A 24,281-nucleotide genomic window follows, 5' to 3' on the forward strand; every position below is an offset into this window, starting at 1 on the left:
TCTCTCTCTCTCTCTCTCTCTCTCTCTCTCCCACCCGCACGACTGTCCAGCTGGCAATTCACTCCCATTACAGTCATTTATCACCGCTCATTAGTTGCCTTTCTTTGCTTCATACAAGTTTTCGCTCCTGAAACAGGTATCCCATTATTTTCTGGATGCTTTTCAGGTTCTGTGCATAAATACAAACCGCTTGAAACTGTGCTAAGATTGTGTGGGAAGAAACCGACTAACTTGAGGTAAGGGAAAAATGAAAATGGTCTGCCTTTTTTATTCGTCTGTGAGTATTGCAAAGTCACAAAAGTTTACTCTTTTGTGAAAAAGTGTCAAATAGCCTAGGCTACTGTTGAATAGCGTGTTTGATAATCTGAGAAAAAGCAGCTGGACGCCAAGTAGCCTACACTAGACTTTATATCTCAGTTTTGTCAATAAAAGATGTCAATGCATTTTTAACTATATAGGCTATGCATACTTATATATGTTTTAAATAATACTGTAACGGAAGTTTATTTCTCCTCATCCACTTGTAGGCTATTTCTTAAGAATGGACAGCAGTGTTCAACGGTCCTTTCTTTGCGCAGAGACGTTGTTTAAGACCTGAACTAGATTTGGGGTCACTGTAAAGTAATATATAAACATTTGTATTTCGCCGTCACATGTTTAGGAACTTTGTTAAGTAGTAAATTGGTCCACTTACCCCTATAATCTCCTCATACCATGGGATCCACATCTGGCTGAGTCTCGCCGTTACTTCAGCACAATTGTTTATGTAAGCGTTTAAACTTGATGTTTACAGATGACATGATTTAAAATCGTGTACTTAATGGTGTCATTTTGATTTAAACATGATTACAGTTGAAATACCATTATAATTTCATGTGCTTGGGTATTATGTGTTCCCGAGCTACCGAAAATCTGTTTTCAATTGCGCGCCAGTTTCTTTACTACCTTGTATAATTGGATCCATCCACGGTAGGAAAAGTCGTTTGTCTATTCAACTTTGACATGCTTTGACACGTTTTGCACATGTAACATTCTTGAAATTACTAATATGACTTGTCTTATAAAGATTGAATAGGCCTATGTGGATCAGCATTAGTACTTTATTACAAAGTTGACAAAGGAAATATGAGACATTGATGTAAAATAAAGGTAAATATCTCTTGTGAACAGAATAGTTTATTTGTATTTCATATCCAGTCAAGCTTTCATGTTGACAAATAATGCAAGTATGAACATTTTAGTGTGTGTATACCATACATAAATGCTAGCTATGAAATTCCCATTGCAAAACAAATGAGTTTGCCATTTTATTACCAAAAATGTTTAGGCTACATTTTGATTTCCATCACCGTCATTTCCATTGTACGTAATAAGATGTGGCGGAAATGACACCGTGGTGCAAATGTTCATAACAGAAATGAAAGAATTCCTATGGGATACATTCCCCCAACTGTGACATTGTTAATGGTCACACTTTATATTCGGTGGCCTTAACTGCTATGTACTAACAATAAAGACCTACAAGACTGTGGATTTACTGTGCAACTACATGTTGTTCTGGAAAATTCCCACATTTACTTCTAATGAGTTTCACGTATACGGTTATATTTGGGAGTAAAGGTATAGGGTTATATTAGGGGTTAGAGTTAGATATTGGGGTAATGGTTGAGTTACAGTAAGAGGTAAAGTGTATCTACAAATAATTAAATGCAAGTACTTTTAATGTAATTACAATGCATCAACATGTAGCTACATAGTTGTATCAAATGGTATAGTTAAGGCCACCTAATATAAAGTGTGCCCAAATTAAGTAAAGCTAATTGAAAATTGAAAAGTGCTAATTGAAACTATTTTCTTACAGTTCACTGGAACAAAAGTGGCTATATTTAAAGGAAATATTAGGGAATCACCCTTATATGAGGATCTGATGTAAAGGCCATAGAGTTAGTGAGGTTTTTATTTGGATTTAAGTTTGTGTTATGGCTTACTTGATATTCAAATGAAGGTAATGCAAAGATGCTGTCTAGTCCCAAAGCTGACAGTTGAAGGGCATGTGTTTGGGTAACGGGTCTGTACCCGCTCACAGCGCAGCGGTACTCAAGATTTACATTCCTTTGTGGCCTACAGGCTCCAGAGTGACTTGTCTGTTAAGCTGTTGTTACATTAGTGAAATCCCATAACCGCACTGGTGAGGGGCTGTTATACCATCATCACAATTTTCAGTCCAATGTTGTACTATATACAAAGGATTTGAACTATTCTGTCTACAAACACTATAAGATGAACCTCGTGTCATTCACACATGCAGTCAGTGGATGGCTCAGTTAAATGTTTTATTGCTTCCTTTAAAGTCAATATACCAGCTGGTAATACTGGCTACTGAATCAAAGGAGAGTGCTGTATACTGCTGTATTACATTTTGGCTTGTTTTATTGCTAAATGTAAAAATTCTGCTTTGAATCCAGAAAATGACATTTACAGCTTGTTCAAACCAGGTTTTTAATTCATGTACCTTTTTTGTAAACCCTGAAACAGCTTATGGTGTTCAAAATATCAAAATAGGTACTTGTACATGAAAGTATTGACTATAAGTTTATGTTGACTAGAATGTGTGTGTCAAAAGCAGTAATTGTCAGTTTCCTACCCACTTTTTCTACAATACACCGGGTACCCCAGGGTGTGTTGGGAATTCGGGAGACATGCATAAATCTTTGATCTGTGGGTGAATCTCAAGAAATCATTTCTAAGACACATTTTTGTTCCAAATAAGTTATTATAAATCATTATGATTTCATGGTGACGTAAATTTTCTTTAAGTAATATACGATTTTGCTGTGAAATGTGACCCAGACATAATCCCAGATTTAATTAGCTTCATACTATCTCATCATATTTTCTGTAGAAGTGACCAGCATGCAATATAAATTTAACAGTGAGCTGGAACATGTTCTGTGTGGGCAATTTTGTACACATGTTATAGTGAACAAATCCAAACATAGTCGCACTCACACAACAGTAACCGTGTTTCCCCTCTTTGTTTTTATTCTCTGCTGTAGAGCCACACATGGAGCCGTGTCAGTGGTTGCTACACATTGTTGTCTTCTTACATAATGCTTGGATTCAATCATGCTTTGCCCAAACCCCAACACCAGTACGCTCAATCCCCACACCGACCCCTCTGACGGCACAGGGGCCAGAGACTCTGAAGTTTCGTCTGTCTGGTTTCCCCAGGAAACACAATGAGGGGCGAATTGAGGTGTTTTACAAAGACGAGTGGGGGACCATCTGTGATGATGACTTCTCACTGGCCAATGCCCATGTCCTTTGTCGCCAGCTTGGCTTCGTGTCCGCCACGGGCTGGGCACACAGCGCCAAGTATGGGAAGGGCACAGGTAAATGTGCCTGCTCTCATTCGCACATTCACTCAGACCAGATATAAAGCGATATCTGCATGCCTGGTATGTGCTCAGAGAGTTTGTGTATGTTTCAGGGAAGATTTGGCTTGACAATGTGCAGTGCAGTGGCAGTGAAAGGAGTGTGTCTGTGTGTAAGTCTCGTGGCTGGGGCAACAGCGACTGCACTCATGATGAGGACGCTGGAGTGATCTGTAAAGATGAGAGACTACCGGGATACATGGACTCCAACGTTATAGAGGTAAAGGACCCTACACCAGTGTTGGGGAAAGTTACTTTTTAAATCTTTGTGCTTCAACTTTAACTTATTTAAGTTAGTTGCCAAGGCAACATTTCAAATTTTTTGTTTAGTTGAAGTTTATCGTCTAATAGTTATATTTTATTTTATTTCAGTTTCATTTCAATTAACTTTTTTTTTTATAGCTATAGTTTTAGGTTTAGTAAACAATAATAACCCTGATCTAACATGCTTCTTCACTCTGTTCTGGTTTGACTGTCCACATAGATTCTATTCTTTGCATTTTGCGTCTCTCTCAGGTGCAGGTAGATGAGAATAAAGTGGAGGAGGTCCGTTTGCGTCCTGTGTTTACCATGGCAACTAAACGGATGCCGGTCACCGAGGGAGTGGTGGAAGTCAAGAATAAGGACGGGTGGGCTCAGATCTGCGATAATGGTTGGACACCCAAAAATTCTCGAGTGGTGTGTGGCATGATGGGATTCCCCCACGAGAAGAAGGTCAACAAGAGCTTCTACAAGTGAGTGTTGATGACATGTTGAAGATAAGGCGGGAATTTTATCCATCAGGATTGTGATTGGCCATGGAAACATTGTTACAAAAAAAAACCCTACTAAAACCATTTTTACATAGATGAATATTGCTCTCTTTAGACTTATTAGTCTGATTTGAGCATTTGTGTATTCATATGTCTTGTGTGTGTTTGTGTGGCATCTCACTATACTGTGGCTGTTTTGCCAATGTGAGAGGAAATTATGTTTACTTTCTCAGTCATCCGTGAAATGCAGTTTCGCCTAGCAGCATACACACAGTTTAAACCACAGACAAACACATGAAGAAGGAAACTATTGCGTAGATGCACAGCATTCATGCACACTAATTAGTAGAAAGCACACTGGGGTCTCATTCCCCAAATCCAGTGGAATGTTACAAGAATATTCCACTTACAGGAATAAGCCCTTTGTAAAACACATATGGATTTAATTTCCAGACCTAGACTTAGACAAGACAACCAGTGAAGATTTTATAATGAGTAGAAGCTTAGAGGATGTCTGTGTGCCTCCACTGGACGACTGTCTGCATTTATTTCCCATGTGTTGTTTTATAGACTACATGAAGGTTTCATTTCTCAACCTGTCTCCCTACGGCACGTACGCACCATTACTGACCCCACATTCCTGAATCAATGGCACACTGTGACTGATGAGGTTTCCATAACCTCAGGAAATCAGAGTCCGAAAAAATGTCACAAGTTGACATCTTTAAAGCATGACAAAAGATTATTAAAACTTAATGATTTAGAATGTACTTTAAAGTAAAACTTTTAATTTGACCATTACAAAGTGCAATTTTTAAAAGTGCGTTAAGAAACAGTGAACGTATACACTCTTTTAAGTACACTTAAGTGGCCTTTTATTTAATTAATATTATATTATCTGCAAGTATAGCACACTACAAATGCACATTCAATACAAATAAGCAAACTTCTTTTTCACAATAGTATGACCATTTCTATCAAGTAAGTGTTATGGTGATGCAGATGCTACACAACCTTTCCTATCTCAAACAGCCTGAACTGTCCTGAAGTGGACAAAGAGAAAGAAAGATACAGTAGTCGGTGTGTATGTGTGCTTGACCCCATTTCCCTGTTTTCAACAGGCTTCTCAGAAAGAGATCTGCTGAGCCAAAAGCTAAAGTTAAAGTAACAGCGGCCAGGTACCATCTGAGGGAAAGAAACCAGTAGTGTTCTTTCCCTAGAAGACTGAAGCACATATCGTAGCTTTAGTAGTGATCTTAAACGCAGCACTATTAGTGTTTGTCATCCTCTAACTAACTTCAATCTAATGCGTGCTTTAGTCAATTATCCTATTTTGTGATTGAGTTGTGTTTATTTGCTCTCTCAGTAGGGTGTGTGAGTGAGTGAGTGAGTGAGTGAGTGAGTGAGTGTATATCTGAGAGAGTGGTGGACGTAACATTTCCCCATGAAGAACTTATTACCATCTGTTAGTTTTACTCACATAGTTTTGAGATGAGGCTGTGCTTGTGTAAGAGTTAAAGCTTTCGTGGGAGATATCTTGAAACAGAATCCCTTATAATAATACTAACACAGATCCCTTCTTCTGCTTACTGCACGTTCACCTCAGATATGTGCGCTTCTAACGTTCTTGTTTCAATGTGTATATAACAGGCATGGGAAAGTTAAATCACCTCTAACAATTTTTTTAATTGATGTGGTATTTTGTAGTTCTCATTTTACAAAGTGTCTGTTTCTGTCACCTAACGTAATTATTATATGCCAAATAACTTGTGACGCACTGCATCTTGTTAAATCTTAAAAAAAAGAAAAGAAATTTAATTAAATCTCATTGCCTTCTTTTCCATGCAGCTGGTATGCATATGTGTGCACATGCATGCTGGATGTTGCAGTGGACATTTTAGTGTTTCTGAATGCTTAATGGATGTTTGCATTACAGGCAGGGGCCCAAAGCTAAGGCTATCACTAAAACTAGCTCTAAGCCTAAACCGGGCAAATCAGCTGCAGATAAAAGGTAACCTTGGTAAAAAGGGGAAACATACAGTACAATGCCTTCGTGTCTCAGACCTTTCTAACCTTTTCTTTTGTTCTCTAAATCTAAATGTGTTGCCAGTCAGAAAGGTTCCATTACAGGTGATTCTGCAGTCTAAACAAAACCTCTAACGAATTATAACAAATAATTGGTTAAAAGATAGAGAAGCCTTGTAGAATAAAAAATATGTAGACATAAACTGCCATTCAAAGGTTTGGAGTCAAAGATGTATTTCAGAAATTGCACATTAAAGGGGCTATACGTAAAAATGTTCATGTGTTATTCACTTTTTATTGCCAATGTATGACCAAATATAGGTCCAAACTATCATAACAGTGTCATTTTAATTACGTCACCTGTTGACATATATATATATATTCAAATAGAAAAGTTATTTTAAACTGTAATATTTCACAATATTACTGATTTTACTGCACTATTTTGATCAAATAAATGCAGCCTTGGTTAGCAGAAACTTCTTTCAAAAACAAAAAAATTGTACCGACCCCAAACCTTTGAATGGTAGTGTAATGTTTCCTGTCCTGTGTTTCCCTTGTCTTGTGTGCACTTTTGTTATTTCCTGTTCTGTGTCATGTTTTTGTAGTCCTTTGTAGTTTTTCTTGCTTATTAGTTCTCCCAGGTGTTTCTAATTAGCCACACCCCCTTGTTATCTTGTTTAGCTTGTTTGTCTGTGTATTTAAACCTCTGTGCTTCAGTTGTTGGTGGTCGGTCGTTCTGTCACGCTGAGGCAAGGATGAAGCAGAGAGAGAATCCAAGTGCAAGCATACATTTAATAAAACAAACAGGTAATCCAGGCGGAACACGGAACTCAGGACAAGAACAGGTAACAGTACATTAAACAACGACCGACAACCAACAACTGAAGCACAGAGGTTTAAATACACAGACAAACAAGCTAAACAAGATAACAAGGGGGTGTGGCTAATTAGAAACACCTGGGAGAACTAATAAGCAAGAAAAACTACAAAGGACTACAAAAACATGACACAGAACAGGAAATAACAAAAGTGCACACAAGACAAGGGAAACACAGGACAGGAAACATTACAGGTAGTGTACATTATGCAATTTTGTTGTGCTGTTGTATGTCATTGTTAAGGACATGAATGAGAATGAGATGAGTTTATTAAATATACTGTCCAAAATTAATATAATGCAGCAAAAAAAGCATCTCCAATATTTCAATTTAAAAAATCAGAGAAAAAATGTGTGAAAAAGTAAACTTAATCTGAAAAAGATGTGCATGTAAACATGGTAAGTGTGTCTTTTACTTCTCCTCTCTCAGGCTGTATGCTGAGCGGCAGAAGAATCGCTTCCTGGTTCATTCGGTGGCATGCTTGGGCACAGAAGTGCACTTGGCTGCATGTCCTCTAGAGTTTAACAATGGCAATGCCACAGAGTCGTGCCCTGGAGGAATGCCTGCTGTGGTCAGCTGTGTACCTGGTCCACTGTACGCTCAGAGCTCTGCCATGAGGAAGAAACTCAAGATGCAGGTAAAGTGTGTTCTTGTGTATGATGCATGCAAAAGACTCACTTTTACATTTATTTCTTTAGTGCTGTGTTTACTATTCATTTGAAACTTTCTTCCTCTCTCTCTCATTAGTCTACTATACGCCTGAAGGGTGGAGCGAAACATGGTGAGGGCCGTGTCGAGGTGTTGAAGGGCAGTGAATGGGGGACGGTTTGTGATGATCGCTGGAACCTGCTCTCTGCCAGCGTCGTATGCAGAGAGTTGGGCTTCGGCTCTGCCAAAGAAGCCCTCACAGGTGCCCGCATGGGACAAGGTAGGAGAAACCAAATGTGATACAGATTTTTTTTGTCTGCAGTGATGGAATGCACGGAACGCCTTATTACCTGATCAGTGACTTGGACTCTCATCTGAGATCATCAGAGATAACAACCCATCACTGAATAATATAAATGCCCTATTTATATTACCCTACTGCCTGGAATATTTCATTCTGATTGGTCAGTTGCTTCAATCTGATAATGACCAGGAAACTATAACTGACCATCGTCCCTGGCAAACAAGTCTCCTATATAGCTATGCTAGATTTAAATCGTGTAACTAATGCATTGATTTCTTTAATCTGCGCCGGACGTAACAGCTTAAAATCGCATGGATTTGTGGACAATCCATTTTGTCCAGCCTTTCATTTGGAAATGTATTTTGCATTGTAGCGACATTCATACATTTTTAATTGTGGCTGGCCTATGTGTTTTAATACTTTTTAGGGCCACTGTTTTACATGGGTAAAGTTGTTTGTTACACACTTTTATATTTGTTTTAGCTGTGTCGGTATGAATTTGATATTTTACTATGCATTTGCTTCTGTGTTTTCTCTCAGGGTTGGGGCCTATCCATATGAATGAGGTGCAGTGCACAGGTCATGAGCGCTCTCTGTGGAACTGCCGCTATAAAAACATCACTACTGAGGACTGCAAACACACTGAAGATGCTTCAGTCCGCTGTAATGTCCCATATATGGGCTATGAGAAGACGGTCAGAGCAACACACATATACTCATACTCATAACCTTTCTTCTTTTAGTTGTGTATTTGTTATACCAAAATTAAATAATATATTATATGCATGGTTTACACGTGCAAAATAATTTTTACATGTGTTAATTTTATGGCATTTTAACACATTCGTAGATCATGCGTCTGTCATTCTGATGTTTTCAGAAACTGTATATTACACCCACTTGCATCTATTGCTTGTTTCTCAATTTAAGGAGAACACAGCAATGATCAAATGAATGAATGATGTTGTGCTTAATATTCATTTTGACTCAAAATGGATGACTGGAGTGTTGGGTATCATTGTCTGTTTCAAGAGACAATTACTGTAATTAATCATCTGTTGCGATTTACGATTATGATCTCAACAGATGCAACACACCTTAACCATTATGCACCTACTGCTAGAAAACCTCCTTTATGCATGCAATGGTCTCCGGGGATAGTTGTCACACTATATATATATACTTAGTATGTTGTTTCCCATAGCTTGTCTTTATGAGTGAGTCACTGTATAATTCACTCAACTGATTTATGTTATATATATGGTCCAATTACACCAAAACAATTTTTTTTATGAATTATGTCTGTCAAATTAAAATTCAGATATCAGATATTCAGATAATTTAAAAAAAAAAGAAAAAAAGAAAAAATCTGTTTGGAACCACTTTTTTTTTTTTAAAGTTAATACTTTCATTCAGCAAGCAGATTGATCAATACAATTGATCAAAAGTGACAGTAAAGACATTTCTAATGTTACAAAACATATCTACTTCATATAAATTCTGTCCTTTTGAACTTTTTATTCATCAAAGAATCCTTAAAAAAAAAAAGTATCATGGTTTCCACAAAAATATTAAGCAGCACTATTTTAAACTTTGATAATAATAATAAATGTGTCTTGAGCAGCAAATCAGCATATTGCAATGATTTCTGAAGGATCATGTGATAAGACTGGAGTAATGGCTGCTGAATTTTTTTTTTAGCCAAAACTGAGTTTTTAAACAAACAAACAAAAATACAACCTGAGAAATATTCACTAGAGTAAAAAGTGTGACAATTAGCCCCAGTCTCCCCTAAAATCTAATTGAACTCCCTCTTACCCTTTGTCCCTGGTTGTGCCCTGCTCAGGTGCGCATCTTAGGGGGCCGATCTCGCTATGAGGGCCGTGTGGAGGTGTTAAATACTGAGGCCAACGGGACGTTGCGCTGGGGCCTGATCTGTGGAGAAGGCTGGGGCACTGAGGAGGCCATGGTTGTGTGCAGGCAGCTGGGCCTCGGGTACGCCAACCATGGTCTACAAGTAGGATGCTAACAGTAACAGCAACACACACTTGCATGCTAACAATGCCTTGAACTTCCTGTTACCATCGAAAAAAATCAGATGGTGCTGGCTTACACACTCCCTCGTACATATTCAAAGCCTTGAACTTTGAAAACCACATGAAAACACAGAATCAGTGCATGTTGTACAGAGACAGAAGGAAAAAACCCTGCTGAAAAGATCAGTCACCACAATTTGCTAATGAACAACTTGGTTATACTAGCTAGACCAGCACCAAACTAGTACTAACCAGCCATGCTGTTCTATACTAAGGCCTCCTTTATAAAGACATGCATAGAATGATCCTAAATGTGAATGAACGACAATTTTCGAAATGTTCCTATGAAGGATTTATGAAATAACACAGAGACCCAAACAATTATCATTAAAGGGGCAATAAATGATTTCTGAGAAACGCTGTTGAAAATTTAAATCAACACCTAAACAAAAAAAATTCTGTGTGCTAAAAAAAAAAGCGTTTGTATATAGCCCTGGCTGTGTAAATAGGAGAAAAAAACAAAGTGGATCGAACCAATCCACGGAACACCAAAACACTCTTTTAGCCAATCAGCAATAGGGGGCGTGTCAGCTCATGATGCAGGATGAGCAAGCATTTGTAGAAAGACTGTAGAAAGAGAGATGGCTGAGAAATTAATTAATTAATTAATGCATATTGTGATTGTCTCATTTATCTCACAATTTAATTAACAATGTTGGATTATTTTGATTACTGGTATGTACGTGGTCAAACAATTTGTATGCTTGCTCTTCAGTTGACATATGCATAAGAATTTTTTTGTTTTGTTTTTGCCTTTATAAATTCCAATTTGTTCCTCACTTTTGAAGGGATGAAATCCCGGGAATTTCGGTTCAGATGAAATTCTGTGTTTTATAAATGAGGCTCTTGGTCTTCTCAGCAGGGACGTCTGTCTTGGTATGTGGGTTAGCATTGAATGGCAGGAGCGAGATTGGTGAGCGTGGTAAGAAATGAGTGTGTTTGACGTTGCGTAGGTTTTGATTTCAGGTGCGTCTGTCGGGTGGGCGCTCACAATATGAAGGGCGAGTGGAGGTGCGGGTGGGGCAGCGTTGGGGCAGTGTATGCAGTGAGGGCTGGACCACCAAAGAGGCCATGGTGGCATGCAGGCAGCTAGGGCTGGGGTTCAGCATGCATGCTATTACAGTGAGTACATGACATACACACATGCTGACGCAGGAGCAGCTGTTTTCCTTCACCAGGAATGTTGTTTTAGGCAACATGAATGATTAGGAATAAGATGTTTCTTGTATTATTTTTATTTTATTTTATTTTTTCAGGGAAATGAGTTGAACACTTTTGTGACAACTGTATAGACTAGAACAGCCATTGACGGTTTGGATGCTTTGCCATGTTTTTGTCTTGACCCACATGTCTGGGTCATATTTTACCCCAAATGAAAGAAATAGTCTAATTGAAATAATATTTTAGGACCTCGATTTTTTTGCATTGTGACATTTATTTTCATAACAACTGAGCACATTCCACAACCCAAGCCCCCTCCCCTCCACAACGCAAATTCTCATTACCGTAATGCAAAAAATAAATAAATAATATTTTTTTAAGGATAATTTTTCTTTCTTTTTTTTCTTCTTTTTATTTTAGAGTGAAGGATGACCTAATCATGTTTTTCCCTGAAATAAGGAAATTACAGAAATAATATTTTAAGGACCAAGATATTTTTTTCCATTGTGACATTATTTTCATGACAGTTAAGCACATTTCCCCCAAAATTATCATTACCGTAATAAATAAAGCTTTTTGTAAAGTATAATTTCTTTTTCTTTCTTTTAATTTGTTGTTTTAATTTTGAGATTAAGTGTGACCTGGTCATGTTTACCCTAAAAGAAATAAGTTATAAAAAATACATATTTATAACCAATTTGTGACATTATTTTTATGACAATTAAGCACATTTCCCATAAATTCTCATTACAATTATGCAACAAAAAAAACTTTTTTTATTTTGATGTAAAGTGACTTGGTCGTGTTTTCGTGAAATTCACACAGTTGTCATTTTTTCTTGAGTATAAAAGGTACAGTACTCAACAGTACAATCTTCAAATAGTTATGAAAATAATATTTGAAAATGGTATGTTTACCATATAAATCTGTTTTGGATTTTCATTCTCTTCATCGTAAACCACTTATCACTGTCTGTCTGTGTTTGTTTGTTTGTTTTGATGCGTGTTTGCTAAGGAAACATGGTATTGGGATAGCAGTAACGTGACAGAGATGGTTATGAGCGGAGTGAAATGTACAGGAGATGAGATGTCTCTAAACCAGTGCCAACACCACAGAACGGTCAACTGCCAGAAAGCAACTGCACGATTCTCAGCAGGAGTTATCTGCTCAGAAAGTGAGTAATCACATGCACACACGGAAACAAAGTGACCCATATAAAAGGTCCTCGAATTTGATTGGCTGAGCAGCTGATATTATTATTATTAGTAGTATTTAGACCAAATACACCGGGACTTTTTGCTGATTTTAGCTCTTCATCTCTGTTTGTGATTTACAGACAGTCTTTGTTTGGTGTGTGGTATAGTATTTTTCAGTGACTCTTTCTGCAGGTTACATTGTTAAACCAGTAGGTGACTGTCTTTATAAGTGAGTCATTGAATGATTTATTCAAATGGTTCATTCACTGAATAAATCAGTGACTCTCTGAGACCGAATATGCCTACTTCCCTACTATATAGTAGGGGGAAAAGAGTAGTATTTCCGAATTCATTGTATTCATAAAACAGTTGGCGAAAAGTACCCGGATGACCTACTACTGGCAAGATTCTATAGTGCGCATCTTATGGAAAATTTACTATCCTATGTGGCCATGGGAGAGGATTTGTGAATAGCAATGAAGCAACACAACTAAAAAGTCACTTGACAAATGTAGTACGTCCAGAGTTCATTCATACTACAAACATTCATACTACATGAAACATACTTTTATTAACAGCCTCCAAGTAGGTTCGTAATTAAATGTTGTGCCTACTTAGTATGCGATTTTTCATAGTATGTCATTTTGACTACAGTCACTGAATCATTTTCTCAACTGATTTGTTTAAAAACCCTGATTCATTATAGGATCGAAACACCACTACTGTGTGTTGCTCGGAAACGCACAAAAATAGACTAAGTAATTGGCAATATTGTGTCTAAAATGCAGGTTACTCAGTATAGACTTATGGTTTATGGAGCTGTTGTATAAAAGCAATGTCAGTTTTAGAGTCAGTTTCAGAATCTAGTTTTAGAGTAGTACATTCAGCCATTATACTTTTTATGGATGACTGGAATTCTCACCTCTCAGGCGGTCAGTCTGCTGATGCTAGACTTAAAAGTTGTGGTCAGTCTTGTTTATCTTTCTCTGAGCACTAGGCTGTCATTAGTGAGCCTCACATGGCAAAGGCTTGACTTTAAATGACTTACACCTGTCTGGATTATGTATAAATGAGACAACATATCATTTTCTTAACTGTTGTACTTTGAGCAAAACTGTTTGTTCAGACATCAAAACCTCAGAAATCCAGTTCAGTTTCCAACATTCAATGCCATAAAAATAGAAACAAAACTCTAAATCAAATTCCTGGAACAAAAATATATATTTATTTTTATCTTTGAACTTTCGTTTTAAATTGCCAGCATGCCATTACAGAGTTTCATGTTCATGTTTTAGCTTGATCTTGATATGTACAAGTTTATTTCCCCAGCTGCATCAGATCTAGTGCTGAACTCACCATTAGTGCAGCAGACGACGTATATAGAGGACCGGCCGTTACACATGCTGTACTGTGCAGCAGAGGAGGACTGTCTGTCCAAGAGCGCTGCTAAAGCTAACTGGCCTTACGGTCATCGCCGCCTGCTCCGCTTCTCCTCTCAGATACACAACATCGGACGAGCTGACTTCAGGCCCAAAGCTGGTCGTCACTCGTGGGTGTGGCACGCATGTCACGGGTAACCGTACTGTTAAAATGTCTTTTTTCAATAGAGTAAAAATAATTATTCATGTTGTGTTGAACATCTGGGTACGCCTTTTGTGTTGCTTTTCAAACTGACCCCCATTGGTTTCCATGCAATTTGTATGAAAGATTGTTTCTGCCACAGAATAAAATAATAAAAAGAGTAATTGTGACTTTCGATTTCACAATTCTGACTGTTTAACTTGCAATTTCGAGTTTATAACTTACAATTCAGATTTTTTTTCTCAGAATTGCAAGAAATAAACATGCAATTCTGACTTTTGTCTCAAAATTGCGAGGATATATCTATATTGTGAAATAAAAATTGCTATTACCTTTTCTATTCGTAATTCCGTGGCAGAAACAAGCTTCCATAAATTTGGCTAAATCATCACTACCCCAAAAAAAAGAACTAAGGATTCATGGAAAAACAGAAAACCACTATTATAACATGTCAGAGATTAAAAATATCACAAATGAGAAATTATAAACTCCTATTGTGTAAAAAAAAATTGTTCCTCCCTTTGTGTTTGGGGTATATTTTACCCACATATTTTTTGTTCAACACTGATGTGTTACAACTAAGTATAAATAGTATCTAACATTTGTACAAAGTGTAAATAGTATGTATCAATAGGCTATTTGTAATAGGTGTAAATAGCCTCTGCCTTTTTACATCTGGTAAATGGAGTAAAATGGGTTTATCACACTTCTTTTAAGTGCTGCAACAGACTAGTAATTGCAAAAAAAAACGAACAACCAAAAACATCATCTCAAAGACTTTGTCAAATCAATTAGATGAAGAAACAGCTAATTTACTGTTTGACTTTGCATTTAATGTTTAACCAAAATGAATTGTTTATTAGGTGTTTCAAGCAGTTTAACAATCAAGTGTGGGTTAAATTGACCGACAACACAACATCCACTGCAACATCTAGCTGGTTTCTTTTCAGTCAGTTCTGATGGGATATGGATATACAAGGTTATATATGTTTGATATGTGTGTGTATGTGACTCCACAGGCATTATCACAGTATGGACATCTTCACACACTATGACCTGATGTCTGCCAATGGCACTAAAGTGGCAGAAGGACACAAAGCCAGCTTCTGCCTGGAGGACACTGATTGTGAAGAGGGTAAATCACACTCATCCAAAAACACCATTTACAGTCAGCTCTGTTTATTTAGACACATTATCAGCGATTAAAAATCTGTGTTAATTCTAGGCGTTTCCAAGAGATATGAGTGTGCTAACTTTGGTGAGCAGGGCATCACAGTGGGATGCTGGGATTTGTATCGCCATGACATTGATTGCCAGTGGATCGACATTACTGATGTCAAACCAGGAAATTATATCCTTCAGGTCAGAAAATGGGTGCAGATCATTGTCCCAATCCCCAAAACTCATCTTTTATTGATTCAAGAGTATCCAGACTTGTTTTTGCTTGCTTTTTCTCCTAGGTTGTCATAAATCCTAACTATGAGGTTGCTGAGAGTGATTTCACAAACAATGCCATGAAATGTAACTGCAAATATGACGGCCACAGGATCTGGGTCCATAATTGCCATATTGGTGAGAAACTAATACAAACAAAGCATCAAAATGACTAGAAAATGTCTATGGAAGAGAATGCTACTGTCGCTTACTACTTACTGAATTCTTTTCAATATATACTTTTAAAAGTAGGATAAGAAACAGAAATATGCAACCTTTTTATACAGTAGTGTTCTACATTCATGTTACGCGACCTCACGTGATGCAATAACATTGTATGTAATTCAGAGAGTGTTGTCATATTATCATCTTGGAATTAAACTGTTATTTCGCATTTTGACAAACTTTTTTGGCTGTCTAATGAAATAATGATTCAAGAAAAAGATTGTGGTTGATATCAATTCCAGTTCAAGTGTGTACTCTGTTGTAACAATATAGATTATGCACTGAAGATAGTAAGATAATATGGTAGTTCCCATTGAATGTCAAATTCTGACAGATTTCTTTTTCCATGTCTTCATTTCAGGTGATGCTTTCAGTGAGGAGGCTGAGAAGAAGTTTGAGAAATACCCTGGACAACTTAACAACCAGATCTCTTAATCATATCTTCAGATTGATCTAATTAGCATATTGAGACAATCTAACATTATAGGTTAATCCAGAGTAAAATGTTTATTCATTCAAACCAGCCATAAACTAATTATCGTCTCACATTTCAAGTTACAGAAACCCTAAAATCGACAATATCCAGTGTTTTAACACAGAGTATAATTGTATTGACATTACCAAAAACAGAACTCCAAAAGACACTCTGGGCCACTGAGTCTGGCTTAAGTAGTGTGAAGATTCGATGTAAATGAACATTTGCCTCAGGCGTGCAGTGGTACAGGCACAGCCTGATCTGTGTTTACAGCGCAACCAGGTGCTTATTTTCTTAAAAGGTTTTAAAAGCCTTGTTGATACATCACAGCCAATGTGCTGCTGTCTCTGTGAGTTAAAAGTACTTGAATGTTTCGTATTCCAGATGAGCATTCGTGTTTAAAAGCTGTTGCAAAGTGTGAATGTATGTTATGCTTCAAAGCTCTGACTCGATGTAGGATCCTGTTTTACTTTCAAATGGTCTTTTATGTATGACTTGTTAAAGCTTCAGTGACGTTATTTTTACACACTGTCCTGTTTATGCATTTATGTGTCCAGCTACAGTAAAATTAACATTTCATAGGCAACTTTTAAAGATGAAAAATAGTTTTTAAAGTTGTAATACAAATAATTTCAAGTTTCGTGAGCCATTAAACATAAATGGTCAATAAATTATTAGTCATACCTTACTTTACAAACGTACGGAAGCTTGTAATTGTGACTAATCTCACAATTCTGACTTTTTTCTCATTCTATTCTGCGATTTACCTGTCGTGTGAAATGTGTTTGACTGGAACTGACATCGGCGACAATGGTTGAGTAGAGTGAAAAGAACAGCATTGGACCTATTTCACACAAGTTTCCAGTTTTCTAGTTCCAAAAGTTTTCTATATATATATATATATATATATATATATATATATATATATATATATATATATATATATATATACATTAGTCAACATTTGAAGTGGATCAAAAAAGTTCATCAAAGATGTCCTAAGACAAGAAATGGGTATTGTTCAAAATTCATGAATAACTTCAATGAAACATTTTGATCCACTTCAAATGTTATATATATATATATATATATATATATATATATATATATATATATATATATATATATATATACACACACACATTTATAATGCTACTTTGTGTTATATAAACTTGGCAGTAAATTACCTTGGCAGTTACTTAATGCTGCTGGGAGGGTTTCTAATAAAACATTTGAGGGAAGGATGGCAAATTTGACACTTTTATTCTCTCCTCTGACTTGGAAACGCTATCATGGATTTTTGCTATTGTAGAAAATAAGGATAGGGCCTACAAAAAAATTATGTTTCCTCTCATTTCCTGTTCATCATTTACCAAACTATGATGATTTCCACTTCTGGAAATGTGAAACGGTCCATCATACAACTTTGAAAGCTGTGTGTGGGTGGCTTAACAAGTTGATATTTTCTGGATCAAACTCTATTTGGTTTCATGCACATGCGCTCTTGCACATTCAGAATGGAAATTCAGTAACCACGAAGCAGGACTCAGGGTAACAACTCTAAAGACATCTAAACTGAAGATTCTACATCTCAAAATATCAAAATAAGTCAGTGGGAGTTGATTACTTGAATATATAATGGAGATGAGCCAAATACTTTAATATTCCAATGTTTTACTGCAAAATCACAGCTGTTTTTGAAAATATTAAAATACAAACGTGGAAAACGAGATAAATACAAAACATCTGCACTGCTGTAATAATAGCACCCACTTTTATTAGGGTAGTCAAATGTTCATTGATCTTTTGACAATCCCAAAAAACAATAATTAGTGGTTTTCCTTTAAAAACAATACTGATACAGTGTAGTTTGCAAGAACTCCGTTTTCTGTCATCCACACTGATTCACATACGTCCAAAAATGTGGACAAACTGCACAATAAAAAGATTTCAACTACATGAATGTACAGCTTAGTACAGCCTAGTCATTAGTTACCTTCTTAAATATTTTCCAACAATAATTTTTCCTCACATGGATTCTCAAATTCTCACCATCTATCCTCAGCAAAACCATTTCTTACTCTCTTTTTCAAATTCATACACTTCGCATAATGTCACTCCGTGGACTCAGGGGTCATGTGCAGCATAAGGAGGTCTTCACCCCGGCGGACCACCGCGTTTAAGCTGTCACTTGTCCTCACAGCGTTATAGATCTCCTCTGACGTGTTCACCTTTGTCCCGTTTATCTCAACAATAACATCCCCTGGTTTCATTCCGGCTCTGTGAAACAGGAAATGACATCAACAATAGGAGGCCTATATCAACAGACTGAGAAGAGCACAGTGGGGTCAGACCATTGCTGCTTACCTACTGGCTGGAGATCCTATAATAACACGGTGGATAAGAACTCCATGAGAAACATCTGGAAAGGACCCGTCACGCATCTTCAACTCTTCGATTATACTGAGGGGAGAAAAAGACGCCATTTAAAGTTTTAAAAAGTCACTTGACTCAGTGTCCATCTCACAAATACTTAAGGACCCGATATACTTCAAGCGAAATCGAAGAACGAACTACTGTCATTTCCAACAAAATCAGGCCAAAGCAAAGTTTGTTTCTGGAAGAATCTTCGCTCTGGCTTGTAAACGTCTTTCGAAAAACCATCGATTATGTATTAGGCATATTTGACACTGAGGGAACGCCTTCTTTGATGTGGAAATCTTCAGGTGCTGATATACTTCAAGCTAAATAGAAGAATGAATTGGTGTGACGTCATTTCAAATAAAAACAGGGCAAAACAAAGTTCATTTTGTGTTCGTTTCAGGAGATCGAAAAGGCTAGCCAAAGCAAAAGCCTGGTAAACACGTTTGTACTACCATTGGTCTGTAGCGATTACGTAACAGGTAGGTGTGAGCAGAAAGACATTCATTCATCTTTTCTTTCACGTAAGACATTCTTTCTTTCATGTTGGAATTTTTTCCGGTTCACTTCGAGTTTAGACGTCCGTGGGTAAAAACACAAACACACTGAAGAGTCACTTTAAAGTAGACAATTAAAGTTGTACTTTTGATGACACACTGTTTTTCATGTTTAATACTGTAAATTTGCATGCTTTTCAGCAATCTTTTGTATAAATAAACGTGAAGTGCCGATTTGCAGAGCTCAGGCAAACATATCCAAATACCTTTGATCAAATGCTTTTCTTAAAAAAAAAAAAAAAGCTTGCCGTTTTCTCATTTATATTTACATATTCATCTAACCGTCGCTCTCAGCAGTGTTGGATGTTCACTAACAGTATATCACTGCTCACGTATTTCAACCTTCTTTTTAACCCTAAGTGAAGAACGAAAAAGAACTTCGCCGTGAGTATATCGAGGCCTTTAGGTTCTGGTATCAAAAAACAGTTTGTCACCTGGGGGTCAAAGTCAACATCATCACACCAATGTAACGCCGTTTTGATCCCGATTCTCCAAACCAGGACTCTGGAAACAACAGTTACATATCAAAAACAGTCAATGAGCTCAAAACAAATGATAACAAGAACCTCTGAGGTCAAGGGTCACACTTACTCTGCTTGTCTGCAGCACGCTCAAGGAAGAGGCGGACTCTGTCTGAGGGAATAGCAAAGGAAATCCCTGCAGTCACTTTCATGGTATTAATTCCGATGACCTCCCCATCCTGAAGGTTACAAACATGTCACTTCATTCCATGAGGCTAACATGTGACCAGTCATTAGGTTCTCAGATAGATTAATCAGATATTTGTTCTTGTTGGTTATATTTGTTCTTCTATTATTAGTCAAATGAACTGTAAATGAAATTTGATGAGCGAAATGAAACACCTCAACTTCCTCATTCTTAAATCCCAAAGGCACAAACAGTATGTCATTTAAATGTCAGTGACTCACCAGGTTTATAAGGGGACCTCCTGAATTTCCAAACTGTAAAATAGACATTAACTACTGAACGATGCAATATATTTATTATTTGATTAATGAAATAATTGTAATGACACAAACATAGCGTTCACATGCAATTACACTCAAATTCTCCAATGCCATTTCCTGTGCGCTTACATCTATGGTAGCATCAGTCTGGATGTAGTCTATGTTGGAGTTGGACAGGCCGAGTTCTTTACCACCTCTATGGGCAGAGCTGACGATTCCAGATGTGATTGTGTTTTTAAGAGAAAAAGGGCTCCCCATGGCAACCACGAACTCACCCTGACGCACGTTAGTCGACTGACCAAGACGCAACGTTGGGAGGGGATGCTGGGATGAGACACAGAGAACACCATAAGAGCATTGATGCGTCCGAAATCGCATACTCACATACACTACCATTAAAAAGGTTTTTGAAAGAAGTTTATTATGCTCACCAAGGCTGCATTATTATTACAATTCAAAATAACTATTTTCTATTTTCATATATTTCGAAATGTCATGTATTCCTTTGATGAGCTGAATGGTACCTTAGCATTGATTTTGATGGTGGCTATGTCTGCAGCCTGGTCTACATCCTGGACTGTGGCATTGTAAGTCTCTCCATTGGTCAGTTTGACACGGACGCCACGCTTGTTGGCAACCACATGGGCATTGGTCACTATCAGGCCATCACTACTTATGATGAAGCCGGAGCCATTCGAGATGGGCACCTCACGGCCAGAAAAAGGGTGTCTATAAAGAAACAGTATTTAATATAAGAGACAAAGAATCAATCTACACGTTAATAGATTCAAAAGTTCCCTGTTGAGAAAAACAACTTGAACAAGCCTAAACTGGTTTGCTCGACTCCAAGTCAAGTCAGGCTGTCTGGTCTGTTGGCTAGTTTAAAGAGTTTAAAAATCTGTCATTAATTTAACACCCTCGAGTCGTTCCAAACCTGTAAGACATTCATTGATATTTAGAACATAAATGAAGATCTTTTTGATCAAATCTGAAAGTTTCTGTCCCTCCATAGACAGTTACGCAACCAACATTTTGACGTTTCAAAAAGTTCATTAAAGGTGATGATACACAGGGCAACTTTTTGAGCAATGTTGCTGGGCAATCTTGCCGAGCGATTGTTGCTTGGGCACTTTCCCATTGAAAATGGGCAATACATTTCTATCTGGATAAATTAGATCGGTCATGGGCCCTGTGTCTCATCTGGTTGCCCGTTGACGGCAACATTGCTCAAAAAGTTGCTCTGTGCATCATCACCTTAAGAGATGGTAAAACTAATACATATGAACTGAGCAGTTTAGTCTAAATTTTCTGAAGAGACATGATCATTTTATATGATGAACAGATTGAATTTAGGCTTTTATTCACATATAAACATTCAACTCACACATCAGTTGAGGTAAAGGGGAGTTCAAGCATGTTTGCTTGAGGTGCGAGAACCAATGAGGTTCATTATCCTGTGTTACACAGCAGTTTGAGCTTCAGCAAGAACCAGTGAGGTTTGTTCTCATGTATCAAGCAGGTTTGGTTGAGCTTCTGTTTATGTTTGCTGATCAATGTTTATATGTGAATAAAAGCCTAAATTAAATCTGTTCATCATATATAGCGATCGTGTCTCTTCAGAAAAATCTGGACCACTCAATTTATATGGATTAATTTTATGATATCTTTTTGAAGCATCAAAGGGGTAGTTGCGTAGCTGTTAATGGAGGAACAGAAAGCTCTCAGATTTCATCAAAAAGATCTTCATTTGTGTTCCAAATATGAACGAAAGTTTGGAACGACATGAGGTTGAGTAATTAATGACAGAGTTTTCATTTTTGGGTAAACTTTTCCCTTTAAGAAAGGCTTGGGTAAAGTTTCAGCTGCTTGACCACGGTAGGATACCATAGTTAACAGACTGCTAGACCCTTTTAAACCAGCTAAGACGATTTTAAGCTAGTTTAAGATGTTTTCAGTGGAGCTAGTACACAGTTTCATTGTATTTTTGACAGACTCACCGCCCAACGATCTCGATGTAGACTACAGCAGGAGTGGACTTCTCAACCACATCCGCGATGAAATTGTACTTGTACCGCGGACTGTCAGGTTTAAATGGAGAGGCACATTGGACAGTAGGTAGTATGCTGTCAATCAGCAAATTTCTGACCGAGACTGTGCTCTGTAGGGCATCTTTATTGTTCTCGTTTCTTAATGAATACAAGGCTGCTGCTCCTCCGAGTCCCAGTCCAAAAGCGACTGCCAGGCGAGCGGTGCGACTGTTGTCTCCCGAACTCCGGTGTGAAACTACAGTTCGCACTTCTACATGTTCCTGCTTACCTGAAGAGGAGTTAGAAAAATGTCCTAAAGGTCTTACTGTCATCACATTTGGTTGACGACGGCTGTCCCGGAGACATCTCGTGATCGTCCTTATGAGACATCGATTTACATGTGTACTTGCCATGTTGCATCAGACGTACCGTAGTAGAAAACAGTCAATCCAGATGGAAGCAGGGACTTGACCGCTGGGTCTAACACATTATATTAGCAAAAGTTTCTTTGAAAATCTTTAAATAGTTCATCTTTATTCTATATAGGAATATGTGGTTAAAATACTCTTCACATACGCTTGTAGAGGTGACTGTCCAATCCTCGGCTCTGACTGTAGTCTGTAGAGTCTGTGACAGTACCGGAAGTGGTAGTTGGTCAACGCATCTGCGCATGTATGGACATGTCTGATGATGAGAGGATGAGAGTGGGAAACTGGGGAAACTCCTGCTGGAAATTAGAATATCTGATAAGTATCTCATCGGAACTGTTTTCAATATTTGAATAGATGAAAGTGTAATAAATATAATATAATTACCAATTATCTAAAATACTATTCATGTAACTATTATTTAATAATTAATTTATTAACAATGTAGTATTCATATGAATAATAACCTATTATTGAGTGGAATTATTCAATCTGCATTTATTTAGAAAATATGTATATAAGTATTGTGAATGTTATTGCTATATCACGTGAACGAACTAAGAGCTGGTCTGGAGTATGGTATGTGTGAAGCGGACGGAGAGAGAGTTCTCCTCCCCGCTTCTGAAATCAGTCGGCTCCAGCTCCTGATCCATTCCGAATTTTCCATGTGCTCTTCGCCTTCAGCAAACTAACGTACTGCTTTTACTATAAAATCCGCTTTTCGCTCTGGGCAGAATCACACAAACTTCGCTCGTCTACTTATTATCTAGTGCACAGTAGTGATGGGGAAAACGAAGCTTTTCAAAAACCTCGAATCTCGCAAAAGGATTCAGTTTCGAAGAGCTGGAAACACTACAAGCTGATGACCCCTGCTGACCAGACCAGTGTGTAAATGCTGCGAAAACTCAGCAGATATTGGAATATACCTTTTACAAACCAATTGCAAATGTTTTATTTAAGGTTTAATCAATTAAATGCAATTAACAAATAATCTAATGAATATTAAGTGTCTTTATAATATGTGATATTTTATTCAATTGTAGGGCTTGTTTTGTTCATTTTATAGAGTTTTGTAAATTAGACTTTTAAATACAACTCTTCCTTTTATTATACAAATGTCATTAAATGTGTACACATTTATAATTGATCCGAGATCAGGTAAAAATCATAAGATAGACACTGGTTCATGAGATCTCCCCTAATGGTGAAACATTGAATTTTTGGGTTTTTTTTGTGAATCATTGAAATTTCGAATAATTTTGAAACAATTATGACGTGGCGCAAATAAGCCTCGTTTACTTAAATCACGTGACTTTGTGCAGTTTGATACGCGTGACCCGCCCCGAATCACAACAAATGATTCGTGTAATGAAGTGTTTCAAAGAGCACTCATCACTACGGTATAGGGAACTTCACTTCTAAATTGAACTCATCCATAGTCTCTTGCAAACATGTTGCTGTATCCAAATGGTCAATGTATAATGTCTTTTTAAGAGAATGTAAGTTTCTTCCATAAATATTCATTACTCTCACTTCTGCTGTCTCTTCAACCTCTCTTTTCATTCAGCAAAGATTTGACTTCTTTTGTCCTTCTTTCTCTATACTCTCATCTTCACAATCTTCATCTGTTAGATACAATACTTTGGATTTTATTATAAACTAGATTTA

The 24,281-nt window shown here is 37.3% G+C and overlaps 2 protein-coding genes across 4 annotated transcripts; one reads left to right on the top strand and one right to left on the bottom strand.

The window, feature by feature from the left end:
- Positions 1–46: 46 nt before the first annotated feature.
- On the top strand, positions 47–16,912 carry loxl3b (lysyl oxidase-like 3b). 3 transcript variants are annotated; one of them, XM_079855311.1, is made up of 17 exons: positions 103–236; positions 3,057–3,392; positions 3,491–3,654; positions 3,951–4,168; positions 5,308–5,364; positions 6,123–6,197; positions 7,522–7,729; positions 7,840–8,020; positions 8,585–8,739; positions 9,891–10,061; positions 11,107–11,262; positions 12,316–12,475; positions 13,827–14,070; positions 15,098–15,213; positions 15,304–15,440; positions 15,539–15,650; positions 16,099–16,912. In XM_079855311.1, the coding sequence occupies exons 2-17, from the start codon at positions 3,065–3,067 to the stop codon at positions 16,170–16,172; spliced, it is 2,556 nt and encodes an 851-aa protein (XP_079711437.1). In that variant the 5' UTR covers positions 103–236; positions 3,057–3,064; the 3' UTR covers positions 16,173–16,912. The 3 variants fall into 3 exon arrangements, with proteins under 3 accessions (XP_079711435.1, XP_079711436.1, XP_079711437.1); XM_079855309.1 differs by lacking the exons at positions 5,308–5,364; positions 6,123–6,197; positions 11,107–11,262 and having other exon boundaries at positions 47–236; XM_079855310.1 differs by lacking the exons at positions 5,308–5,364; positions 6,123–6,197; positions 9,891–10,061 and having other exon boundaries at positions 61–236.
- Positions 16,913–17,837: 925 nt separating this feature from the next.
- Positions 17,838–22,834, bottom strand: LOC307149173 (serine protease HTRA2, mitochondrial-like). The gene is made up of 8 exons (XM_079855324.1): positions 22,156–22,834; positions 20,683–20,887; positions 20,288–20,482; positions 20,120–20,152; positions 19,782–19,890; positions 19,625–19,694; positions 18,580–18,675; positions 17,838–18,492 (listed from the first exon to the last, which is right to left on the bottom strand). The coding sequence occupies exons 1-8, from the start codon at positions 22,596–22,598 to the stop codon at positions 18,327–18,329; spliced, it is 1,317 nt and encodes a 438-aa protein (XP_079711450.1). The 5' UTR covers positions 22,599–22,834; the 3' UTR covers positions 17,838–18,326.
- Between the last annotated feature and the right edge of the window lie 1,447 nt (positions 22,835–24,281).

This window comes from Squalius cephalus, assembly GCF_949319135.1.
Source record: "Squalius cephalus genome assembly, chromosome: 21".
NCBI classification, from domain to species: domain Eukaryota; kingdom Metazoa; phylum Chordata; class Actinopteri; order Cypriniformes; family Leuciscidae; genus Squalius; species Squalius cephalus.